Below are 25,406 nucleotides of genomic sequence, written 5' to 3' on the forward strand. Positions count from 1 at the left end.
CAAGGTTCAAAATATCGATACAGGCTGATGTCGGTAGGGCATATCGGTCTGTATCAGTGCCTGTTTCTCTATTTTATTATTATTTTTTTTTAATCTGGTTTAGGGGGTAGGTTTATGGCCCATCTAACCCCTGAACCACCACCTGACCCAAAACATCCCCTGCAGGAGCATATCAGGAAAGCCCAAATATGATACGTATCAACCGATACGGCCTGATACATAACAAAATTTTGAACCTTGCTTGGGAGTACAGATCACCTGCAAACAAAATAGGTTCGAACACTACCAAAAACATCTGTTACCACACATCTCATACATGACAGGTTCCACTTTTATGGTGGATTCCAATTTTATAGCGAGATGTGTGGTGTTAGATCAAGTTGTTAGGGTATTGTAACTTGTAACCCTCGTCAATTTTCTCACTATTACCATTCCGTCAGTTAATTATATGAAATATTCAACACCTCTCCCAGAGTCCCTGTAGCCTTGCATTGGGAATATCTCCCATAAAAAAAGCATACAACTACGTAAATATTCCTAATGCACAGTTGTAAAAGGTATGCGAACCGTGTGAACACAGTATTGTGAGCACTGAAGCCGATCTACTCTATTTGCAATGAATGAATCTCGACTTTTGCTCCTGGGTCCTGACCACCATGAGCAACCTGACTACCATGAGCAAGAAAAGAAACGTGAAAGTCTTTTCTGGAACAAATCCCAATACTCCAGTTATTAACATAAATAATTAGCTTTATTGTTAGAAGCCAAACATCTGAACAGGCTAAAGTAAAAGGCTTTGCTACCATTTACACATAATTAAAAAAAAAAAAAAAAGAGATAATGCTACATGTTTTGATTTCTCCTATCGAAGAATACATCGATGGGTATGTGTTTGCCATCTTTTGGATGAGACTTCTGCTTCTTACGTTTTCCGACTCCAGAGCTCTTTGCCTTCTGGATAGACCTGGTGAAAAAACAAAAAGAATTGGATTAAAACACGAATACAATGGCATATTTAGATGCTTCAGACATGATTCACGGAGAAAACATATGAAAATCACGGCTGAGAAATTCAGCCAAGAAATGTAGTCACTGTTGACTTCAAATTAGCATGCAAAAAATGGAATAACTCATGCAGGTCTTGGGTAATGATATCCAAGTAAGCAAAAATATTAAGACTAATGTAAACTATTATCATACACTGAAAAAGGTAGCCTAATTCTTGGTTGGTCACAAATCCTACCTCAACACAATCTTACAAGGTGGCAAGAATGAGACCTACAAACTAGGAATTGATGTATTCTAGAAAATTAAGGAGCAACATCAACTAGCAATAAGGTTGGACAAAGTCAACTAAGTCACTTGCGAAACAAAAGCCAAACAGTAAAGTGAACCTCTCATATATTAAATGTTACAAAAGGACAAGAGATGGTTTAAGCGGTAGGAAAGATATCACAATTGATTCCATCAACACAAAAATTAACACCAGATAGAATGCAAATATCGAACATAATTTATTTACATGACCCCTACATGGGCAGTACAAGCCAATTGAGGACTGGTTGAAACAGTCCCCAAGGTTTAAAGATTCAGTCAACACATGCTGAAACAATCAGACTCTTGACTTTGGTATGTATTAAGTACTCGTGGATCTTATTTTGCTTGACTCAACCATATAAAGATCACTAATATCACTCACAAAAGCACTTGTAGATAACATGGTAATATAAATTTTTAGAAATTTTTTATGTTATATTCTTCAAAGAATATATAGTACAGTAAATATAGATAAAGAGAGCTTAATGAAGCTTATAGGTGAAAAATAAAGAACAATATTACTATGCAAAAGCTCAAATCATTTATACTGCCCTTATTTCCTTTTAAAGTCTTTTGATGTGCATACATCTCAAGTATTTCTTTTTATAAAAGTCAAATCATATGGTCCATCCAAATAGGAACTCAAATTCAACTAAGCCTTGTCCGAACTATATGAGCTTGGCTACTTGTAGCCAAAATGCAAAAAAAAAAATGAATTGCATATGATAAGAATTAAGATAACAACTTAAACCATATAATGAATGATGGATGAGACACATGAAATTGGGAATGAGGGTATCTTACCCATTCACCAGCATGAGATCTCTTGGGTTAGATTCAGATTCTTCCTTCTGTAGCATCTCCGCAAGATGATAATCAGAGTGTTCTTGCCTCTCCTCAACAAAACTAGGGGGCAGCTCAACTCCACATAATGAACACTTATAACCATCCACCCACAGTGTTTGTCCTTCCTGACTGAATGACAATACTGTTTTATCATAAAATAGATTGCCTCTCTTGTTCCTTTGATCAATGCTGTTTCCCTTGGATTTCCCAAAGAAAGCAACAGACTCCAGTTCCACCTTTTGCAATTTATCGGTATCATGGAATTCTACCAAGTCAGGGGTATTAATCTGGGAAAGCTGCACAAAAAAACTCAAATTATCAATGATATAAATTAACATTAGACTTCCTAGATAGTCTTATGTGATTTATAGTTGGTTTTCCAGTACATGTTGCATTGGATGTTTTAGTCAGCACCAGATTAAATAGGGCTGTAAATGAGCCAAGCTAGATTAGCTCACTTGTGAGCTAAATTTACATAACCTATGACTGACACTTCGTTGGGTGTCACTGTCTCACGAATGCTTGTCAAATGGTGTACTCTCAGTACAAAATGGGCCTGGATCCAATGCTTTTCAGCTATGGAGTATGGACTTTGTAATCCTGTCAGCTTGATTCTAGAGAAAAGAAAAGAACTATAATTAATGTGGGTGCAAAAACATAATACCTGAGGTCATAACATGCCACAATATATATTTATACTGTGTTGCAAGGGACAAGTCTCCCAGTTGAGTCATGTAATAAAGAAGGCTACACAACCCAGGAATCTTCCATGTTATAACGAGTTTTGGCGCTCACAAAGACCACTAGTTAATGTTTCACTCTCCACCCTTTATCTATACAGTGAGCTTCAGCCTGAAAAGTCTTGCCCAAAATAAACTCCTCATTATAGCACTTTCCAGATCAAAATTGGAAGCCCGAACATTATCACACTTCGAAGAAAATACGATACAAGACAGTATAGGGCTGACCTGGACTATGGGAGTGTTAGTGAGCACATGGACGATCCAAAGTATCCTCATCTAATGTAAATCTGGATTTGCCGTAGGATTCATCCACGTGGCAGAAATAGGTAAAGTTATCTAGGGAGCTACCCTAGTTAACCCAATTAGGAACCTAACCAATTCCAATTTAATAATCTTGCAAACAAAACAAAGTAGCAATGTAATTCAGTCATGGGTTACTGGTTCAGTTTAGGAATGATTTAAACATCCCACCAACCAAATAGGTGCAATAATCACTGAAAATTATTAATAAATTAAGATTAGAGCACAAATACACACCTTGGATGGGCACTTACTACTCATCAGTGTATGAAGATTTTTCATTTCACCAGCATCATTGCTTGGTGTACAACCCTCATCATCAGAACATGATAATTGGTTTAGCTGATAAGGTTCCATGGAGTTATAGTTGTAACCTGGATCTAAGAGATGGATCTCATGGTCATCAGTTGAAAGACCAGTTTCAGTCCCACACATGGTACAATTATCACTGGCATCTGCACCAAGGGATCTATTACAACTTGTAGCTTTTTCACAAGTATTCCTTGAGATAACAAAACCTGTGAGAGTCTTTTGCATTGGATCAGCAGGACCAAGTTTGTCAAAATGAGACATTCGCAGGCCTGCCAAAAAGAATCAGATTCCATCATATTGGATTAGTATGCCATAAATAAGGAAATTAATAAAACATCTCTTGACCAAAATATTGTATATGCCACATTGTATACATATCTTAATTTGGATGGTCAAGACATGGAAATCACAACCATTCTAAGCCGCAGTATACAAACTATGAAATCAATAACAAGGGTAAGTTTTTTAGTCAATCAGGAAAACAGACAAACAAAACATGGTCAATCAAAGGACCCATCCTCAGTTGTGGAAGACCATCCCAACATTATACTCCAAAAAAAAAAGATTCATCAAGTAATTATAAGAAGAGATATAGCATATTTAATGTGATGTCACATCTACCAAGATCCCTCCTCACAACTCTTCCAGCTAATAACTAACTGTGAGTAACCTTCCACTTCCAGCCTCCATAAATCCAGTATACATCAATCTCAATCTTTGCAGTAAAGCTAAAACCTCTGCCTTCATAGCAGTTTCATTACTTAATCCTAAAAGGCCCTACCTGCCCCCCACTATCCTTGATTTCCAAAGAGCACCCATCAAAGTTTATTTGATAGCTCTTTGAGACAGAGGGAACCAACTTTGCAAAGGGATTTCTCTCCTGATGGAAGTTCTTGAAATTTCAAGAGAGCCCCTCATAATATCATCAACCAGAAATCAATTAATTTATCTAATCATAGTTTTAATAAACTTTGAAGTCATTCCATCTATAGATCTGAGCTGAAGAGTGATTAGGAGTCTCTAGACCTATACAAGGTCACAAGGTCATATAATTGCTTGTATAGGAGTGTGTCAGTTATCTAATTGAAGTGCCATAAGAAAACAAACAGAAATACATCTATATTAGTTAAGCAAATACCAGATCAGCAATGTGCCTCCACTTAAGGTTCCATGTTTAAAGCATAAAACACAGCATATTAAGTTGGCATTTTCCATAGGAAAAATGGCGTGGACCGCGTAGCAGACAGCATAATAAATAAATAAATATGAGCATAAAGTGAAGCATCAATTCATTCTCAAATTGATTATTCTGGTCACATCCTAATGGGAATAATGGACATCCTGGATACTAATTACTCCAGTTTAGCAGCTTAGCAATAACCAAGGGTGCTGCACTCTTAGTGGAAGTTCTTTGCATTTTTTTACCTGTTAGGTACTGTATCGAACAAGTACCTATTAAAGGGGGTACCTATTAAAGAGTGATAATCAGATAAAATATGCTTTCATCAAATAAGCCACAAGCACCTTATCATATTTGTCATTCATTGGCTCCAAAATATAAAAAGATCGAAATCATTTTGCTGTCCAAATTATCAAGCCCAGGATTTAAAGTATCGATACACCCAATATGCACAAACAGGCGTATCAGGTGCTTTGATGCTTAATAACTTTTTTTGGTTTTTTTTAAATTGCTTCAGGGGATCGGTTTTAGGCATGTCTACCCCTGAAACCACTCAAAATCCAAAACACCCCTTATTTGGGGTATCGGAGACATAGATATACGATACAATACCCCCAATACATGGTGTATCATGTCAAAATTTTGAACCTTGATCAAGCCAATGATTGATAAACATAGTAGAAAATTCACACTTGGAAAAGCGAGGATGTTCATTGAATCATTAACCCATTGTAAAATACTGCAAATACAACAAAATTAAGCAGGAACTATATCCAATTTGATAACAATTGCATGACAAACATAGATCACCAAAATGCAAGTTGTTTACCCTACCAATGAGTCTCAAAGAAAGAGGAAGCTCAGACTTTAGCAACTTCAAAGCTTGATCTAAGATATCCTCACTTGAGCAAATATATTTTTGCAAAGACACAGCTCTAGTTCGAACCTGTGGATTGCAAATTTATCAGCAAACCTGGGATAACATCTGAATAATTAGATAATGTTGATGGAAATTAATAAGAATTTTCAGGAGAAACTTAACAAAGACCAACATGTAATTTGTTATATTTCCAAAATTACACTAGGGTATTTTATTACTCCCTAATGAATTCTGTAGTAACTCTGGAACTTCAACTGCAGCAGTGTAGAATTTAAGTATAAACCATAAGAAGTCACTAGGCGGAGGGGACAAGAACTTAAAGATCAGAAAGGTACCTCATAGGTTGCAGTTTTCAATTTTAGTGTCAATGTTCGACCACGAAGACCTTCTTGCTGCATGTCATTTGATAATGTCTCTGCAATATCTGCTGCAAAAGAAAAGAGTTTTAAGAGTGAGAATAAAAGCACAAGGTGGCTTACTTGACAAAAGAACCTTAAGTCAAGCGAAGGCATGGTGATTGCAAACAATAGTACTAGTGGACTATATAGTACATACTCATTTGAATGAACAAAGCGAAGATGATCTTCAAAAGAACACTATCATTTAAACAAGTTCACCCAATATCTAACCAAATAGATTATCACACCTTGGTTTTAGTGACAGATACTTCACTGACTTGTAGAAACTTCTAAACATCTTAACTTCCAACTAATGGATTTTTTTTGGATGAAAATGGAAGAATTGATTCTCTATAAAGCAAAGAACACAAGTCAATATGAAAAGAGATTGGTTGAAAGAATGATTAATATGACAAACATGTTAACAGATTGGTTGATATGTGTGGCAAAATATAGAGGGGGAAAAGGAGAAAATTTTCTTTATTGATGATAAAAACATATTGAGCATACAACTTAAATAAGAAAAGATAGGAAAGGCAAACCCCTAGAATCTCTCGCAATCATGGATTGAATAAATCTTTCCCTTGATCCTAGGATATGACTTTCCTAAATTTATTCAAATCGATTCCTTCCTAAATTTATTCAAACCTCTTAATCAATCAAATCCTATCTTTCTTAATTTGCCAACACTCCCCCTCAAGTTGGTGCAAAGATATCTATCATGCCCAACTTGCTAACTTGAAGCTCAAATGGCCGTCTCAACAAGCCCTTAGTCAAAACATCTGCAACTTGCTGCGTGGTTGGTACAAACGGAGTGCAAATTATTCCTTCTTCAAGCTTCTCCTTTATAAAGTGTGTCAATCTTAACATGTTTAGTCCTGTCATGTAGAACCGGATTATGAGCAATGCTGATAGCTTCATTGTTATCACAATACAATTTCATAGGAAAACTCACTGGTCTCTTAAGAACTGCTAGCACCCTCTTTAGCCAAAGAACCTCACACACTCCTTGAGCCATTGATTTGAATTCAGCCTCAGCACTACTTCTAGCAACTACACTTTGCTTCTTGCTTCTCCAAGTAACTAAATTGCCCCAAAGAAATGTGCAGTACCCCGAAGTTGACCTTCTATTAGTGACCGAACCTGCCCAATCCGCATCTGTATACACCTCAGCCCCTCTCTTCTCATTTTTCTTGAAGAAGAGTCCTTTTCCTGGTGTGCCTTTTAGATACTTAAGAATTCGATACACAGCTTCAAGATATTCTTCGTATGGGGATTGCATAAATTGACACACCATGCTCACAGCGAAGGCAATATCAGGACGTGTATGTGACAAGTAAATCAATCTTCCTACCAGCCTTTGGTATCTACCCGTATCTATTGGAACCTCATCTTTAACTTCTCCAAGCTTAGCATTAACTTCTATCGGAGTGTCTGAAGGTTTGCATCCACTCATTCCAATTTCTTTTAAGAGATCTAGAATATATTTTTGTTGTGAAACCACAATGCCCTTCTTTGGTCTTGCCACTTCCATTCCAAGAAAGTACCTTAGCTGGTCTAAGTCCTTAATCTCGAATTCCTTAGCTAAGCTCTGCTCCAGTCTACTCAGTCTGCTCATCTCTTCAATATCATCTCTAGTCAAGATTATGTCATCAACATAGACAATTAGAACAGAAACCTTGTCTTTGGTGGATCTCTATGTCAAAAGAGTATGATCAGATTGTCCTTGACTATATCCTTGACTTTTAACGAACCTTGTGAATCTTTCAAACCAGGCTCTGGGAGACTGTTTAAGACCATATAGAGACTTTTTTAGTTTGCATACCTTAGTTCCAAACTTCTCAGTGAAACTAGGTGGAGGCTCCATATATACTTCTTCCTCCAAGTCTCCATTCAAAAAGGCATTCTTCACATCTAGCTGATTCAGTGGCCAATCAAGATTAGCTGCAACAGATAAGAGTACTCGAAATGTATTTAGCTCCGCCACTAGAGAAAAGGTCTCAGAGTAGTCCACTCCATATGTCTGAGTAAAGCCTTTAGCTACTAGGCGAGCCTTGTATCTCTCCAAGGATCCATCTGACTTGTACTTCAGAGTAAACACCCATTTACAACCAACAATTGTCTTTCCATCTGGAAGATCCACTTTCTCCCAAGTAGCATTCTTTTTCAAAGCTCTCATCTCCTCAAAAACAGCTTCTTTCCACTCAGGAACATTTAGAGCCTCTTGGATACTGTTAGGAATGGATACACTAGACACTTGTGAAATAAGGGCACAATATGAAGGTGAAATATTTTTGTGAGATACAAAATTTGACAGAGGATGTTTTGTACAAGACCTAACACCTTTCCTAAGAGCAATGAGAAGATCAAGCTGACTAGAAGAATCAGAATTACCTAGAGGAATCTTTTCAGGAATTTTTGGAGAATTATCATGAATTTCATGATCCAACCTCTTATCAGATTCTTGTTGATGTTGCAGAATAGTGCCTCTCCTTCTCTGTGCTAGATACTCCCTTGAATATACAAGGCCTTTATATTGTTTCGCACGCATCTCTGTTGTTTTAGCTTTTTCATTTTGAGATGGCATTACCAAAGGTTGTTCATTGGTAGACTCAACATTTTCAATATTTAATTCATTTGTTTCCACTAATTTTGTATTTTCTGCCTCACTTTCTTTCAGTGACAGGTTGTGAGGAACATCATTATGGACAAATTCAAACATTAAATCAGAACCATCTAAAAAATCATCTTTACTAGTGCTGCTCTCCCCTTGAAGATGGGAGTTGTTGTAGTACGAGGTTCCTACAAAGAAGGTGACATCCATAGAAACAAACATCCTTTACAAAACTGGATCAAAGCATTTGTAACCTCTCTGATCAGTGGGATAGCCTACAAAAATACATTTATGTGCTTTTGGATCAAGTTTTGAATGTTTAGGATCATGGTTATGAACAAAGGCCACACTTCCAAAAATTTTTAAGGGAATGTTTGTCACTAGCCGAGAGTTTGGAAAACAGTCAATGAAAACCTATATGGGTGTTTTAAAATCCAAAATTCGTGTAAGCAGTCTGTTAATCAAATAAGTGGCTGTTAAAACAGCTTCTCCCCAAAGATACTTAGGAACCTTAGTTTTAAAACATAGAGCTCTAATAACTTCAAGGAGATGTTTGTTTTTCCTTTCAGCCACCCCATTTTGTTGAGGTGTATTATTACACAAACTTGGTGTACAATTCCTTTCTCAGCAAAAAAAATTCCCTAGCACATTGTTAAAAAAATCCTTTCCATTATCACTTCGAAAAATTTTAATCTGAGTCTGAAATTGTGTTTGAACCATGTTTTAGAAATTTTTGAACACAGTTTCACCATCAGATTTCTCTTTTAAAAGGAAAGCCAAGTGACTCTAGTATGATCATCAATAAAAGTAATGAACCAACGTTTTCCAGAAAGAGTTGTTACTCTAGAAGGACCCCAAATATCACTGTGAATCATGGTAAATGGTTTTGATTTTTTATATGATTGAAACTGAAAAACAGCACAATGATGTTTTGCTAATTCACAAGATTCACACTGGAAAACTGAATGATTTTTATTCATGAATAACTTGGGAAATAGATGCTTTAAATATTGAAAGCTAGGACGTCCTAATCGATAATCCCATAACAAAACTTCATTGTCACTAGAAACAGAGATAGAACTGAAACAAGTCTGTCGGTCTTGCCTTCCAAAGGTTGATCCTTTATTAAAGAGGTAGAGACCACCATCTTATTTAGCACCCCCAATCATCTTCCCCGAGGTTAAATCCTGAAATTCACAACGAGAAGACCAAAAATTAACTCGACAATTATGATCAAGGGTTAGTTTACTGACAGACGAGATTGTATGATAGGTTAGGAACATGCAGAACATCTTTAAGGTTTAGAGAAGGAGAAATAGACACAGTTCCTTTCCCAGCAACAATAGCAAAGGAACCATCTGCAATTTTAACCTTTTGATTCCCTGCACAAGGTGTATATGAAGAAAAGAATTGTGAAGTGACGGTCATATGATCAATGGCACCTGAATCTAATATCCGGGAGCCATTAAATTTGGTACAAGCAATGGCTGCAATGAAAAAATTACCTGCCTGAGATAGAGAACAGAATGGGTTAGAATTTCCTAACGACTGAAATTGAAACATTTTATATAAGTGCTCTATCTGTTCCTTTGTGAAAGGAAGAGACTCTGAGGATGATTGCTGCCTTGGATCCGAACTGCTTGCTTGAAACACGTGGACATCTCCCCTGACTTGTCACTACCTGATTTTTTCTTCCAACCTGTCGGTTTCCCGTGCAGCTTCCAGCAGGTTTCCCGAGTATGCCATGGCTTTCTACAATGATCACACCAAGGCCTCTGCTTTCCTCCTCGTCTATCTCCTTCTAAGTCTGCACATCGGGCCACAAGAGCGGACCCTTCATTCTCTGTTTTTGTTTCACTAACATTCTTCAACATCACTTGTCGCCATGCTTCTTCTCTACGCACTTCTAAAAAAACTTCTATTATACTAGACAAGGGCTTTCGCCCTAAGATACGTTCCCGAACCTCATCGAGTTCTTTATTCAAACCAGCCAAGAAAACAAATACCCGGCTTCTTTCTATCTTCTTTTTGTACCGAGCACTGTCACTCGAACTTTCCCATTCTTCTTCTACAAATAAATCCAACTCCTGCCAAACAGCCATCGTCTCATTATAATAAGATGTTACTTCACGTTCACCTTGCTGCATCTTCCACATTCGGGTATTCAGTTCGAACAGTTGTGAATGATTGTCCAAATCCAAATAGGTTTCCCTAATAGCTTCCCACACATCGCGAGCCGTCGACAGAAACACAAATGGTTTTCCAACCACCGGATCCATAGAGTTGATCAACCAGGCGGTAACCATCGAATTTTCATAACGCCACTGCTTGTACTTTGGATCATCAGTGGCTGGCGGTTTCACTTCGTCATTCAAATAGCCGAGTTTCCCTTTGCCGTCGATCACCAATCGCACGGACTGAGACCACTCAAGATAATTTTTTTCATTCAATTTGTGAATGGTAATTTGAAGAGAATTCTCAGAAAGAGAAATAGCCGTTGACTGAATACCTCCCTCCGAAGACGTCACACCGCTGGTAGCATCCAAAGAGGCTGAACCAGAGCCAACCATGGCAGCCTTAAAATTCATGATCGAACCCTAAAGCTCTGATACCATGTGGCAAAATATAGAGGGAGAAAAGGAGAAAGTTTTCTTTATTGATGATAAAAACATATTGAGCATACAACTTAAATAAGAAAAGATAGGAAAGGCAAACCCCTAGAATCTCTCGCAATCAGGGATTGAATAAATCTTTCCCTTAATCCTAGGATATGACTTTCCTAAATTTATTCAAATCTAATCCTTCCTAAATTTATTCAAATCTCTTAATCAATCAAATCCTATCTTTCTTAATTTGCCGACAATATGATATCTAGATATCTGTGTCATATTGTGTCAAGTATTTCAATTTCTTGACAGTAAATCTAATTGAAGGTTACAGCAAAGAGAAGAGAAGAGAAGAGGAGAGGAGATAAGAGAAGAGAAGAAGGAAGAAGAAGTGTTGAGGCAATGGAACAGTACTAGCGGTGCCAATTTCATTATAATATATAGGGCAAAAAAATAAGAAGGGAAATGACCCTTATGCCCCTACTGAGTGATAATGCAATAATAGATTAAAATAAAAAGGCTTTAATCAGCCATACAGACCCAAACAAACATAAAATCAATTATTTTAACACTTTCAACACTCCCCCTCAAATTGGAGCGTAGATGTCAATCATGCCCAACTTGTCACACAAATCATTATGCTGCACATGATAAAGGCCTTTGGTGAGGATGTCTGCAAGTTGTTCTTCTAAGCTGACATATGGGGTGCACACTTCTCCATTTACAAGTTTCTCTCTAATAAAATGCTTGTCCACTTCAATGTGTTTCATCCTATCATGGATGACTGTATTAGATGGAATGTTGATAGCAGCCTTATTGTCGCAATAGAGTGGCATAGGGTTGCTAACTGTAAAACCCAGTTCTCCTAACAGATTTCTTATCCACATGATTTCAGCAACTCCATGAGACATAGCTCTGTATTCTGCTTCAGCACTAGACCTAGCCACCACACTTTGCTTCTTACTTCTCCATGTGACTAGGTTTCCCCCTACAAAGGCACAATATCCACTGGTAGACTTTCGATCATCAACTACCCCTACCCAATTAGCATCAGTATATACCTCCACCTTTAAATGTCCATGTTTCTGGAACAACAAACCAACTCTAGGAAACTTCTTGAGGTATCTAACCAAGGACGCCCACTACATAAGCAATATCAGGCCTAGTCATAGACAAATACAAGAGTCTCCCTACAAGTCTCTGAAACTTCTTCACATCTTTCAAGAACTCTCCCTGACTATCTCCCAGATGATGGTTAAGTTCAATTGGTGAGTCAATTGGTCTCACCCCCAGTTTGCCTGTATCTTCTAGTAGATCTAGTACATATTTCCATTGGGAAATAAAGATGCCCTTATGAGAGCGGGCAACTTCAATTCCAAGGAAATAACGTAAGGGGCCTAGATCTTTCACCTCAAATTGAGTGGCTAAGAACTTTTTTAGTCTCTATATTTCAGCCTCCCAATCTCCTGTGATCACTATGTCATCCACATACACAATTAGAGCTGCAATTTTCCCTTCACCTTTCTTTACAAATAATGTGTGATCTGACTAGCATTGTTTGAACCCCATCTGTTGAACTGCTGAGTGGAACTTACTAAACCAGGCTCAAGGAGATTGTTTCAGCCCATATAAAGATTTTTTTAATTTGCACACTTTCTGTTCACTGCCTTTAGCACAAAAACCTGGAGGTTGGGTCATGTACACTTCCTCTTCTAAGTCACCATTCAAGAAAGCATTTTTTATGTCCAATTGGTGAAGTTCCTAGTCAAGATTTGCCGCCAGTGAAATTAGGATTCTGATAGAGTTCATCTTGGCTACTTGTGTAAAACCTTTTGCCACCAGTCTAGCCTTGTACCTCTCAACAATTCCATCAGTCTTGTGTTTAACTGTGAACACCCACTTGCACCCCACTGGTTCCTTCCCTTCAGGAAGATCCACCAACTCCCAAGTGTCATTTTTGTGTAATGCATCAATCTCTTCCTTCATTGCATCTGTCCTTTCAGGTTTGGATAAAGCTTCTGCCATATTCTTAGGAACCGGGATACTGTCAACAGAGGAGAGGAATGCACGATATGAAGATGAAATATGATCATAGGACACAATGTGAGAGATAGGATGGTTAGTAGTACAAGATCTAACACCCTTTCTCTTAGCAATAGAAACATCAAGATCATTAATGACAGGGAAATCAACATTGAGAGGAGCAGGCATATCAATAGAAGCAAATGTACCTGGCTGATGGGAAGGATCAACCTCCGGTGAAGCCGATGATGTTGGTTGCATAGTGTCAGGTTCCACGGCTCTTGAACTCTGCTGGCTTTTGTGGCGGCGAAAAAAGACATGGAATGGAGGAGGATCAGGTAGAGGAGGTAGTTGAGTCTGAGCCTATTTCTCCTCAACCCTACTCTCCCCCTGAGGAGAAACCAAGAAGAAAGGTTGATTCTCAAAGGACACATTTATTGAGACATAGTACTTATGAGAGACAGGATCATAGCAACAGTACCCCTTTTGAGATAGAGGGTAACCAAGATACAAGGAATAGCACGAGGATCAAGTTTACCCCGAGTAGGTGACAAGTTATGAACAAAGCAATGACACCGAAAAACACGCACTGGAATGGGGAACAACAGAGTTGTAGGAAACAAAAGCTGATACGGTTGATGATGTACATAGCACATAGAACAACATCCATCCAAAAGCGTTTCGGAACATTCATATGGATTAACAAGCCACGAGCTACTTCAAGAAGATGACGGTTTTTCCCTTCAGCAACACCGTTTTGTTGAGGTGTCCTAGCACGAGAACTTCATTGAAGTGATCTACTCGAAGCAAAGAATTTTGTGAGATCACCATGGAAGTATTCATTTGCATTGTTCGACTGGAAAATATGGATTTCAGTTTGGAACTGAGTGAATACCATGCGTTGAAAGTCCTTCACAATTTTAGGCACTTCCTCTCTAGATCGCATAGGGTAAACCCAGGTGTATCTAGAGTAATCATCGATCAAGGTAATGAAGTATTTATATCCAGCCTCAGTAGGTAGAGTAATAAAGCCCCAAACATCATAATAAACAATATGAAACGGAAATTCAGATCTTTTATTTCTCAAAGGAAAAGAGCTTCTACAATGTTTACTCAATTGACATGTCTGACACTGCAACTGACTCACTAACAAAGACTCAAACAACTTTGGAAACATAACTTTTAACGACTCAAAAGAAACAAGACGACTATGCCATAAATAGGCTTGACTCTCACTGGACGAACTCAAAGACTTTGTAGCCACAAGACCAACTTTATTCTCCAACACGTAGAAGCCATCCATCATGCTTCCTCTACCAATCGTCTTCCCCGAGACCAAATCCTGAAACACACATGAAGACGGATAGAAAGTAACTGAACAGTTCAAGGAGTGAGTAATACTACTAATGGAAAGCAGATTTATAGGTAATTTAGGAACATGTAGTACATTAGAAAGGGTAAGGCCGAGTGGGAGAGATATGGTTCCTTGGCCAGCTATGGTGGAGAAAGAACCATCAGCTAGTCTCACCTTATCTCTCCTAGAGAGAAGATTGTATGCCTGAAATAAGTTTGATTTACCGATCATGTGGTTTGAGGCTCCGGAGTCAATTACCCAAGGGGAATCAGATGTACGAGATGACACATGGAAGACAATGGCAGTATTACCTAAAGCAGATGCAAAAGAGGTAGACGGGGTAGGACCAGTATCCATTTGGCGAAGAGTCCTACCATATAACTCCAAATGGTCACGGAAGGAGTTGATGATCTCTTCCTTAGGGTCAGAACTGGGATGCCTTTCCTGAGTTACCATGGGACCAGTCTCTTGAGATGCCATATTAGGTGAGTTATACCTTCTCTGATTCTACTGACTTGGTTTCTTGCCCTGATAGTTGTTGACTTCTTACCCAAATCCTGTGCCCATTTAGGTTTTCCATGGAGATCTGGTGCGTCTTGCCTTCTGGCAGTGAATGCACCAAAGCTTACTCTTATCATTTGTTCTCTTCTGAGAGTCATCCTTCTTAGAACCACCTCTGACATTAGTATCTGAATTTCCCCGAACAGCTAGAGCAACTAGCTCCCCCTCTGTAGAATTCATCACATTTCTTCTACTTTCTTCTGACTGAACCAAGGCATAAACCTCCTGAACTGATGGCAAGTCTTTACTTCCCAAGATCTGCACCCTGATGGACTCATATGAAGGACTCAGCCCCAAGAGGAAGGCAAATACCCGTTGCTGAGATACAAGTGATTTATATGCCTTTACATCCTCATCATACTTCCAGTTAACATTCTGCTAGTGATCAAGTTCTTTCCATATTGATGTCAGATCTGAATAGTACACCGAGAGACTCCTTTCTCCCTGCTTGCAAGTGGACGATTCAGCTTGCAATTGGTATTTCTTGGCATGGTGTCTCTGCTCTGAATAGGTGGACTTTGCTTGTTCCCATATTTCACAAGCAGTTTCAGCCCACATAAAAGTTTTCCTCACCTGTGGTAGCATGGAAACCAAGAGCCAAAACATCACCATACTATTTTCTTGGTTCCACCTATCATATTCAGCATTTCCGCTCTTCAGTTCCTTCACTTTCCCATTGATGTATCTCATTTTTCCCCTAGCAGTGATGTAGAGTTTTATTCCCCTAAACCATCCAAGGTAATTCAGACCATCAAAGGGAATGACAGCCATGGGGAAACTCATATCCATTCCCCCACTTACCCCATTTTGATTTCCAGAAATCCTTGAAGTAGCAGAATTCTCAGAAGACATGGTCAACACAGACTTTTTTTTATCAAAAAACTTCAACTTAGGATCCCTCATTATATCAGAACGAAAAACTCCAAACACAACAAGTGATCAGTCCACCCACACTGCAGTTTTTGGACTTAATCAGAGCACAAGGCCAACACCAATTTCCAGAAGAAACAAGATGATAGATCTAATTTTCAGGCCTGTACAGAGTAGCAGTCCCAGCCTACTAGTTTTCTCAGCAGGTCTACAAGCAATAATCACAAGGGGAGATCCTTACACACAAGGCATCAAGCCAACAAGTAGAGAAAACAGGTCATACGTGACCTACAGCAGCCTTTCATTGGTACAGGATCATATGATCCAAAACAAACAGAGGAAAAACCTCACAAGGGTGTGCCAACATTCAGTGGTTCAGGTCCATTTGTTTTCCTCTTGGTACACGACCAAGGGAAGAGAATAAAAAAAAGAAAAAAAATGGAGCGGTACCAGTTGCAGGTCTGATTCGATCAACCCAGATGTACTCCTCTGTTCCGCCCAGATTCAGCATCTTGGAGAAGACACTTGATCGCCCAGATTCAATGGTCACGCTCTGATACCATCTTAACAGTAAATCGATTGAAGGTTACAGCAAAGAGAAGAGAAGAGGAGAGAAGAGAAGAGAAGGAAGAAGTGTTGAGGCAATGGAACAGTACTGGCGGTGCCAGCTTCATTATAATATATAGGGCGAAAAAATAAAAAGGGAAATGACCATTGTGCCCCTACTGAGTGATAGTACAATAATAGATTAAAATAAAAAGGCTTTAATCAGCCAAACAGACCCTAACAAACATAAAATCAATTATTTTAACACTTTCAACACAATTTTTAGAGTCAATTTCATATCTGATACCTTGTCTAGCAATGTCTTTCCCATATCTGGGTAACATAGATTGGTTGAAAGAATGGTGTACTCAAGATGAAGAGGTTTTTCTCTTATCAATAACAAAATTTATTAAAAGAAAAAGGAATACAACTTCAATAATAGCTGAGAAAAGAAGGATCCAAAGAAAAGAAAATAGCAGAAGGCCAAGGCAAGACCAATAAAAATCCAACCCCATACACCAATAAAAAAGATCCCCAACAAATAAAATGTTCCCTTACTCCCTCTGGCAAGCAAATCAGCAACAAAATACACAATTCTTGGGTTCAGCTGAAATAGGAATTCATCCCAACTGCCAAAGCCTTCACCTCTCTAGTAGATGACTAAGAATTTTTGTTAAGGTAGACTCAAACAATGCTCTTTGTTTGAGGTGGGCAGCTTTCAGGAGTACGAGTTTACTGAAGTACGGATCATCATGTTCAGCTGTAAATGTTATTTTCTGCATAATCCTTGGAAAATCTACTCACAGGATCCTAAAATATGCTAATATTTCCTATCAACGTATAAAATAAAATTGCATTGAACGTTGAAATGTAGAAAAGTTCATTTGGGTTATTTTAGCATTCTGCTTCCCTCAGACAAGTTTTGGAGGCTGATGAGTTTGAGCATAAGTGGGATTGGCTTTAAGCTTGGCAAGAACGTGCCTTATTATAAACATTCCCAGAAGAAACAGATGTGCCTTATTATAAATATCTTTAAGAGACCAAGAGTTTCACTAATTACTTGATTGTTGGCATGCTGCTTTCTATGTTTTGTCCATAAAAAGGACTCAATGACTATTTGCTTACTGAAATCAGAAGTTAAAATTTTGGCAGATAGTTATACAGTAGGCCTTCTTTGAGGAATAGGCAACTTCTTGACTTAGACATTTGATTACCTAACTTCTGATAAAGCAGATCCTTGTCCTCTGTGGCTGAAAATGTTCTTTCACTACTGATACTTTTTCGCAGCTTAACATGGGGGCTGTCTGTTCCCCCTAAGCCCAGTCCTGCAGATAGGAAGAAGTCTGCAATAAAAAAGAAATCCATTGTCTTAGATGGAGAACAGATAAAGAATAAAGCATGCATAAAATGCTTGTGATATGCATAACTATGGATCTATAAGCATTGTTTAAAATATCTACATGTTTTTTTATATTTCCGTGACATATTTGGTATTTCCATTTGCATGGATATCGATATAAAATATTACTCAAATGTATCTTGACTTATTCCCAAATGCATTAAAAAATTTTAACAAGTTTTACTTTATTAATTATATGATATCAGTGCAAGTTTTTTAAATTATATACAATATATATATGGCCACAAGCAAAACCCCTTCTGATGCTTGCCTTATAAATAGGATAAAATATTTCTACATCTCATATTGAAAGAAATTGCAAATGGGGGTATTTTCAATGAAGAATATAAAGAAAAACTGAAAGCAATAACCAGTATGTTAACCTGTCGAAGAACGAGAAAAAAGTGCAAATAGGAAAGCACTCTTTTGCAGCATATCCTCACATGTATTGATCCCAAGGACATTCCTTAATATGTGTTCAGTGACTTTACCAATGCCTCCAATCTGTGCCAAAACTACCAGAAAGAACACTTACGAACATGGCACTTTTATAAAAATTAGTTCAAATTGGAAATAAATAATGCCAAAACTGCCAAGAATACACTCAAGGATTGCAAAAGTACCTTCCTTATGGGGAGTGACGATATAAATGTCATGATGGCCATCTGATCATTTGGTAAAATGAACTGTCCATTTGGCTTGTTTATATCTGAGCAAACCTATGAAAAATATGGAAGAGAATTTCAGGCTCTAGAAAGAACAAGCATTATTTGAATGGGACTTTTGAAATCAATCGATCGAAACCAAAAAAAAAAAAGAAGAATTTTTGAAATCAGATTAGAAGGAAAATTACACATGATGCCTGTAAGGCTTTAATGTTGTTTGGAGAAAAGTGATAGGCAATCAAAAGGAGAGTAGTTCCAATAGGTGCTACAATGAGAGAAAATAAACCTAAGATGGTTTAGGCATGTGCATGGACAATACCATCTACACCAATGAGAAGAACCAATTTAATGAAGGTTGAAGGTTTTAGAAGAGCTAGAAGGTTGAAAAGAATCTAGGTTGAGGTAGCATGAAATGATTTGAAGTCTCACAAACAGAGAATATGTCCCTTGATAGAGTTAAATGGTGAAGCATTCATCCTTACAACTAACTTGGCAGTGCTTCTTCTATGGTCAGAAGACCACTCTTCAGATGCTCAGACAAATATTAAATAAATAATTGCAACTTGGCTGACTTAATGACCATATACTCATACTGCCCCCTATACATGGCAATTCTGTTTATAAATCATAAGTGCATTACTTATGGTCAATCACCATACACCCCCATTACCAGAGAGAATCTTATATATAAAATTCCAGTGCCAGTGTGCAAAGGGGAAAAAAAAAGTACATAAAATTCAACCAAGAAAAAGTAGCTGTCAGAAACTTAGAATGTTACTTGCTGTTCGTCATTCCAAACACTCATTAGAGCAGGTAAATGCTCCCTACCCCCCCCCCCCAATACCCCATGCAAGCTTCCCGACAAAAAGATACTATCACTACTCATAGAAAGACAGAAAAACAGGTTCATTAACAAGACTCAAGAACTAGCAAGTTGTTAAATTAATACATTATACTGTACTTTTCTTCAAAAAAAAGCTGTTAATACCAAGGAGATGATATGACTAACCTATATTTTTTTACTATCAACAGAAAATTCTTTTCCAATTGGCTATCAAACATAAATATTTCAAATTTAATCATGTTTTTATCCATTCAGAAAACACAAAGAAAAAGAGACATTATTTTAGTACATCAACTATTTTTCTCGATTACATGAACTGGACATTGTTGAACTCGATCATCCCTTGCAATAGTGATGCAAGAATTTCTAGATCAGAAACATAAATCTCTAAACTTCTTTTCAGAAACTGTTCAGAAAAGCATATTATTTCTTGTATTCATCATCCTTAGTAATGCAACTATGTTAGAAGGTAACCAAAACGAACCTTAGCAAGCAAGCGATTTGGTGCCACTCCAGCACTGCATGTAAGACCAGTCTCCTCATAAACACCTTTCCTGAGCTCTTCAGCAATCTAAGCAATGAGATAACAGAAGGGTAATTTGATAAAGGATTATTCAACAAAGCATATAGGAACAATCTTTATTAAAGGAGCAAAGGAAAGGAACCATTTTCTGATTGGTTAATTAGTCCCTTTATATATCAACTTACTTCTTCACTGCTACTGCCCTTTTCTTTGCAAACCTCAGTTATATCAAGGTATGCTTCATCTAGACTAGTAGCCATGAAGTTGGGATCATATTTCTGGAAAACTAAAAAAAGGAACAAAAATAAATATTTAAATTTAGTTGTTAGGAAAACAATAACTTTAAGTAGCATTTTATAATTATCCATATAAGAAGAATTTCTAACCTTTTCTAGTTAAGTCACTGTAATAAGCATACTTCTTAAAATTTGTATGAACAAATATCAAGTCTGGGCACAATTTCCGAGCAATGAAACCAGGCATTGCAGCACGAACTCCAAATTTCCGTGCCTAAACATCCAAAGTAGTAATATCATGTTTTGTTCATGCAGTTAAGTAGTAGAATTTCTATTCTTTAAATTGGAACCTATGATTAAAGTAGAGCATCTACACTGACATATAAATATTTTATGGTAAGTTTCAAATTGTATTAGCTCTTCCATTCTCGAAACTTACAGCTTGCAATTCACACCTCATAATTAGCAGTGGAGATCATGGACATGCTGCCAACAGCCATTGGTTTCCCCTTCAATGAAGGAGTCTCTAATGTCTCAACAGCAGCATAAAAAGCATCCATATCTACATGTAGCCAAATCTTTGACAGATCACGAGCAGCTTCTAGCTCTGACATTCTTTTATCAGCTACCTAGGAACAGTACAACCATGGAGTTACATGTGATCATCAGAAGAAGAAGCAGCATGTCCTTAAAGAGGAAAAAGAGAGGGGATGCTTCAAACAAATATCAATGTTGTTTGTGGATGAACAGTATAATGACAACATTGCAAATGCAAGAGGTTAACACAGATGAATTATAGAAATGCAAGAGGTCATTACATTTGTGTAACGACCAGAATTATACATTGACTACAAACTATGGATTTGTTCAGACATTTTTCCTTTGATGACATTTGGAGGAATTGGTTTTCAGTGGCTTCTAGTTCAGTGCAGAAGACTAAAACACGGTTGGTTTGGGCACCTCCCATTGAAGGCTTCATGAAACTAAACATTGATGGGAGCAGTCAGGGCAACCCAGGCCTTTCTGGAATTGGAGGGACCATAAGAGACAAGGATGGGAATTTAAGAGCACTCTATTCAGGATCAATGGCAAATGGAGACTCCTTAAGGGCTGAACCGTATGCAGTCCTACAAGGTGTACAGATTGCAAGAGAGATAGGCTTGGAGAATTTGGTAATAGAAGGGGACTCCAAGGTGGTGGTGGGCTGGCTTAGAGATCCAGACTCAGTGATATGGTGTTATAAAAATGAAATGAAGAAATTCAAATGGGTAACACAACATATGAACTAGACTATGCAATGGGTGGGAAGGGTAATGCATTTGCTGACTATCTAGCCAAGCAAGGAGTAACTGGGGATCAGTTGCATTGGTACCAATTGTAATTTTGTGCTGTTTTTTTTTTTTCTTTTAGAGTGAGGCTGCACCTCACGCCTCCCCTTGGGACGCTTGTAACGGACATTTATCTTTTTGCTGATAATGAAAAAAAAAATCCAATCTTACATTGGAAGTTGAGGCATATATTTCCATTTCCAAGGGTACCAATATGAACTATAACTGAAATCAGCATATTCCCTAGTGAAAACTACCAACAATATGTGGAGAGATGAGATGGTATTATAACATGATGGGTTGGCAATAATATCGCAAATATTTTTTTATAGGAAAAGGTAACAATATCGCAAATATGTGGAGCAGTAGTATCATTGCCTGCCAAATGGAAATAATGTTCATTTTGGTCCAGCTCAAAATTCTTTTTGGATGTGACATTAATCCTAGTTTTATTTATATAATAGATTATTCAGTTGATCTATTAGAATCATGTACACATTCTGTGAGTTTTAATTTTGCTTGAACTTACTATATTGACTATTATGCAGCCTTAGCTCTCAAAGCCTATAGAACAACTTCAAAACTTTTTTTATTGGTGACTATGAAATAATATATTAATGAATAAAATAATGATTATGTGCAGCACGCCACGCATCCCAAAGAAAATAGAACGCCATGCACTCTATTGAGGCAATTGACCCTCACCCCACATTTAGATGAAATACTTCCCAATAGAAAACTCTAATTTTAGGGGGCAAGGCCTTTCCATACTGCTTTCACTAGGAATGCCACCAAGACTAAGGAAAGGAGGAGAAAGAGCACAACAAAAGGAGAAAGACAAGAAAGAGACAAAAGATTTTAGGACCCAAACCCTATGATCTTATCCAACCGAGTGGTGGCTCGGTTGGTACATAAACTGGGTAGTCCTAGAATAGATGCGGTTTCGAGTCCCGCTATCGGCTCTCACCACCATTTGAAGAAGAGTTATATTAAATAGTTGCTGAAAAGAGTGTTGTATTATGCCAGGAAAAAAAAAAAGATTTACGGCCCCTATGGGGGCACAAGGCCTGAGTTTCAATACCAAAAAAAAAACTACAATCTTCAATTGAATTATCAAGGAAGATTTCACCAAATAATTGGTGATGTGTACAATAAGTAGAGTTTCACACTCCCCTAAGCCTCCCCTAAAACCAATGTCCCAAGCAAGCCCTGACTCACAAAAAACAATACATTAGGATAGGGTCAATGAGTTTATTGCAAGAAGGATTGGGGAGGTTGGAAAATTTCTGCTTAAAAGGCATATTCCCCTACCTTAGGTCCTTCCAAAATCTGATATTATTCCCTGAAGATACAGCATACCTGACAAAAGGTAAGAAGAGAGGCAGTGGAGCCAAAATAACTTTCCAAGGAGAAGACCAATCTAGCAGATTAACCAATGTCTCAACCATTTCCTTGGAAACCATTAATACTCTTGACTAGAACATGCTATAATTTATCTAACTCAAAAGGGAACCTCCATGACCATTTCCCTAACAAAGAGGAATTCCTAGCACTAGTCTTCCCACACCAATCCCTCTTTCCACCTTCCTCCTAATACCATCTTATAGGATTTATCATTATGATTCTGCACATTGAGCATGCACATTTTCAAGAGAAAAAAAAATGTAGAAAGAAAGAGTGAGGTAAATATTATTTTGTTCTCACCATCACCCCATTTCCGTCAACCTTTTCAAAACAAGAGAGGGTACACATTATACTAACAATAGCAACAAATACTGCCAAGTCCCTATTCTACTTAGTATAAGCAAAGTTACATACAATTACACAAACAACAGGTACACAACATGTATATGTTTTTCATGCATACCCCTTGATAATGAGATATATCCATCGCTGTGAGCTTTGCACATTGAACACGCATATTCTCAATCTTCTGTCTTATGAACTCCTCTTTGCGTTCCTCATTCTCAAAATATTTGGATCCTTTACTCATTTCATATATTATCCTCTGAACTTTCTCTTTGTCAACTCCATCCATCCCTGAAACATATGTGATAGTCTAGTATCATAATCTCCATGAGCATAGCAAAGTGACCACCGTGTTATATTATCGATAAGGAGGGAGATTAAAGAAAGATATTGCCCATCAAGAAAAAAGTTCAATGTACAAAATAGAGATGTTCTTCTAGAGTGTTGTACAATGATAAAAATCAATTAAATTGAAATCGATATTTTACAAGCAACTAGAAGATTAACTACGTTTAAGACTGTCAAGATAAATAAGTGTTGCAAGAGAAGGAAAGAAAAATTAGAAATAAATGTACTCTTGGGAATATAGGGGAAGCCAGGAACCAAGATTATTGTTTCCATATGCACCTTTAATAATGATCGAACCAACGACTGGGTAATTTTTCATGCGTTGAATGCTCAAGGACATGTGAATAAGGATGGTAATCCAGATCCAACCCGTTGAACCAGCCCAAACCTGACATATTTACTTAGCGGGTTCATTCGCCCGTTGGGTCAACTTAAATAGGTTGGGTTGTGTCAGGCTGTGGGTTCCCAACAGATTAACCGGATATGAATGATACAACTACTCAAGTCAAAAGAGACAACCTGTGATGTCATAGTTAAAAAATAAAATACAAAAGTTACAGAAAAGTTTAGGAAATGATAAAAGAACGGGACATATCTCTCATGTTATATACTCATCATATTAAACAAAATTAAGTGTGGTAAAAAAATTATTTTTATCTATTTGTATATGTTAAACATATTTAACAAAATTAGATGACATGCCACAGTAGCAATGGCCAATTCACTGACCTGTTGGCAAACGCAACCAACTCAGTCAACTATTTGAACCAGCCTATTGGCAAGGATAACTGGTTCAGTCAATTGGTTGAACCATCCCATTGGCAAGACCAACTGGTTCTTTCAACTGGTTAGACCAGTTGGTTCAACTTGTAACCATCATTTTAGACTGGTCCAACCAGACAGGTCACTATGGTGATGGAGTTGACAGTTCTGGATTGACCAGTTCTCTGAACCTTAAGCAAGGTTAATCAGTCCAGCCAACCGGTCAAACCATCCACTTCAACATATGACCATAGTTAGACTGATCCAGCTGGATGACCCACCGATGGAGTTAACCACTCTGGACCAGCCAGTTCTCTAAACTGCTAGCAAAGTTTTCTTTTTATCAATAACAGCAACTTTCAGTAAAAAAAAAAAAAAAGAAAAGGAAGTACAATGGACTAGGGAGGGGTAAACTCTCTTAACCCTCCCCAAGAAAAGTACATACAAGGCAATTACAAAATGGCCCAAAATAAATGTTCCCTTCCCACCCCTTGTTTAGCAAGGGTATCCACAAATGTATTAGCACACCTTTTTACCCAATGTAACTGAATCTCCACACCTTGTGCTAGCTGGTTGAACAATCTTTTTTCATTACCATACTTCCATAGACCAATTTCCTTTCCTTGCAGCCATCCTATGACCAGTTTTGAATCCCCTTCAATAATGAGCTTTTGGCAGCCCAACTCTTTTGCCCTCTTAATTCCTTCCATCACAGCTAAGATCTCAGCTCGAAGAGAATCGCCTACACCAATAGGACCAGAAAAAAGAACAATGCTTTCCTTTCTCCATCCCTAAAAGCTCCTCCTATTCTAGAAGGTCCCAGATTACTTTCACTACTCCCATCAAAGTTCAGCTTAGTAAAACCAGATACTGGGGGAGACCAAAGGGGGCTAGTCTTGGCTTTAACAGGAGCTGAGGTGGCCACTTCTTTCCAATTTCTTCTCAACATATCTGTGGAGATATTCTCAAATAATTCTAGAGACTTCGCCCAATTTACCACTCT

The 25,406-nt window shown here is 37.8% G+C and overlaps 1 protein-coding gene across 9 annotated transcripts in view; it reads right to left on the reverse strand.

The window, feature by feature from the left end:
- Positions 1–710: 710 nt before the first annotated feature.
- LOC148877395 (DNA/RNA polymerases superfamily protein) overlaps positions 711–25,406 on the reverse strand; it is a 44,360-nt gene continuing 19,664 nt past the window's right edge. The window contains exons 2-15 of one of the 9 annotated variants that reach the window (XR_016113295.1): positions 23,412–23,584; positions 20,672–20,845; positions 20,367–20,490; positions 20,166–20,266; positions 19,942–20,028; positions 18,572–18,667; positions 18,332–18,452; positions 17,764–17,892; positions 5,914–6,005; positions 5,533–5,644; positions 3,444–3,787; positions 3,132–3,299; positions 2,828–3,024; positions 2,325–2,459 (exon numbers count right to left, since the gene is read on the reverse strand). Coding sequence is in view for 6 of the 9 variants with exons in the window: in XM_088986310.1 (XP_088842436.1) it covers positions 844–964; positions 2,122–2,459; positions 3,444–3,787; positions 5,533–5,644; positions 5,914–6,005; positions 17,764–17,892; positions 18,332–18,452; positions 18,572–18,667; positions 19,942–20,028; positions 20,166–20,266; positions 20,367–20,490; positions 20,672–20,845; positions 23,412–23,584 (2,012 nt within the window). In the remaining 3 variants the exon portion in view is untranslated. Of the gene's footprint in view, positions 965–2,121; positions 2,460–2,503; positions 3,300–3,443; positions 3,788–5,532; positions 5,645–5,913; positions 6,006–17,763; positions 17,893–18,331; positions 18,453–18,571; positions 18,668–19,941; positions 20,029–20,165; positions 20,267–20,366; positions 20,491–20,655; positions 20,846–23,411; positions 23,585–25,406 lie in introns of those variants that run through there. The other 8 variants (XR_016113294.1, XM_088986316.1, XM_088986310.1 and 5 more) reach the window with 8 other exon arrangements.

The sequence above is a fragment of the Nelumbo lutea genome, chromosome 1 (assembly GCF_056320005.1).
Source record: "Nelumbo lutea isolate HS-2025 chromosome 1, American lotus-T2T, whole genome shotgun sequence".
In the NCBI taxonomy this organism is placed as follows: domain Eukaryota; kingdom Viridiplantae; phylum Streptophyta; class Magnoliopsida; order Proteales; family Nelumbonaceae; genus Nelumbo; species Nelumbo lutea.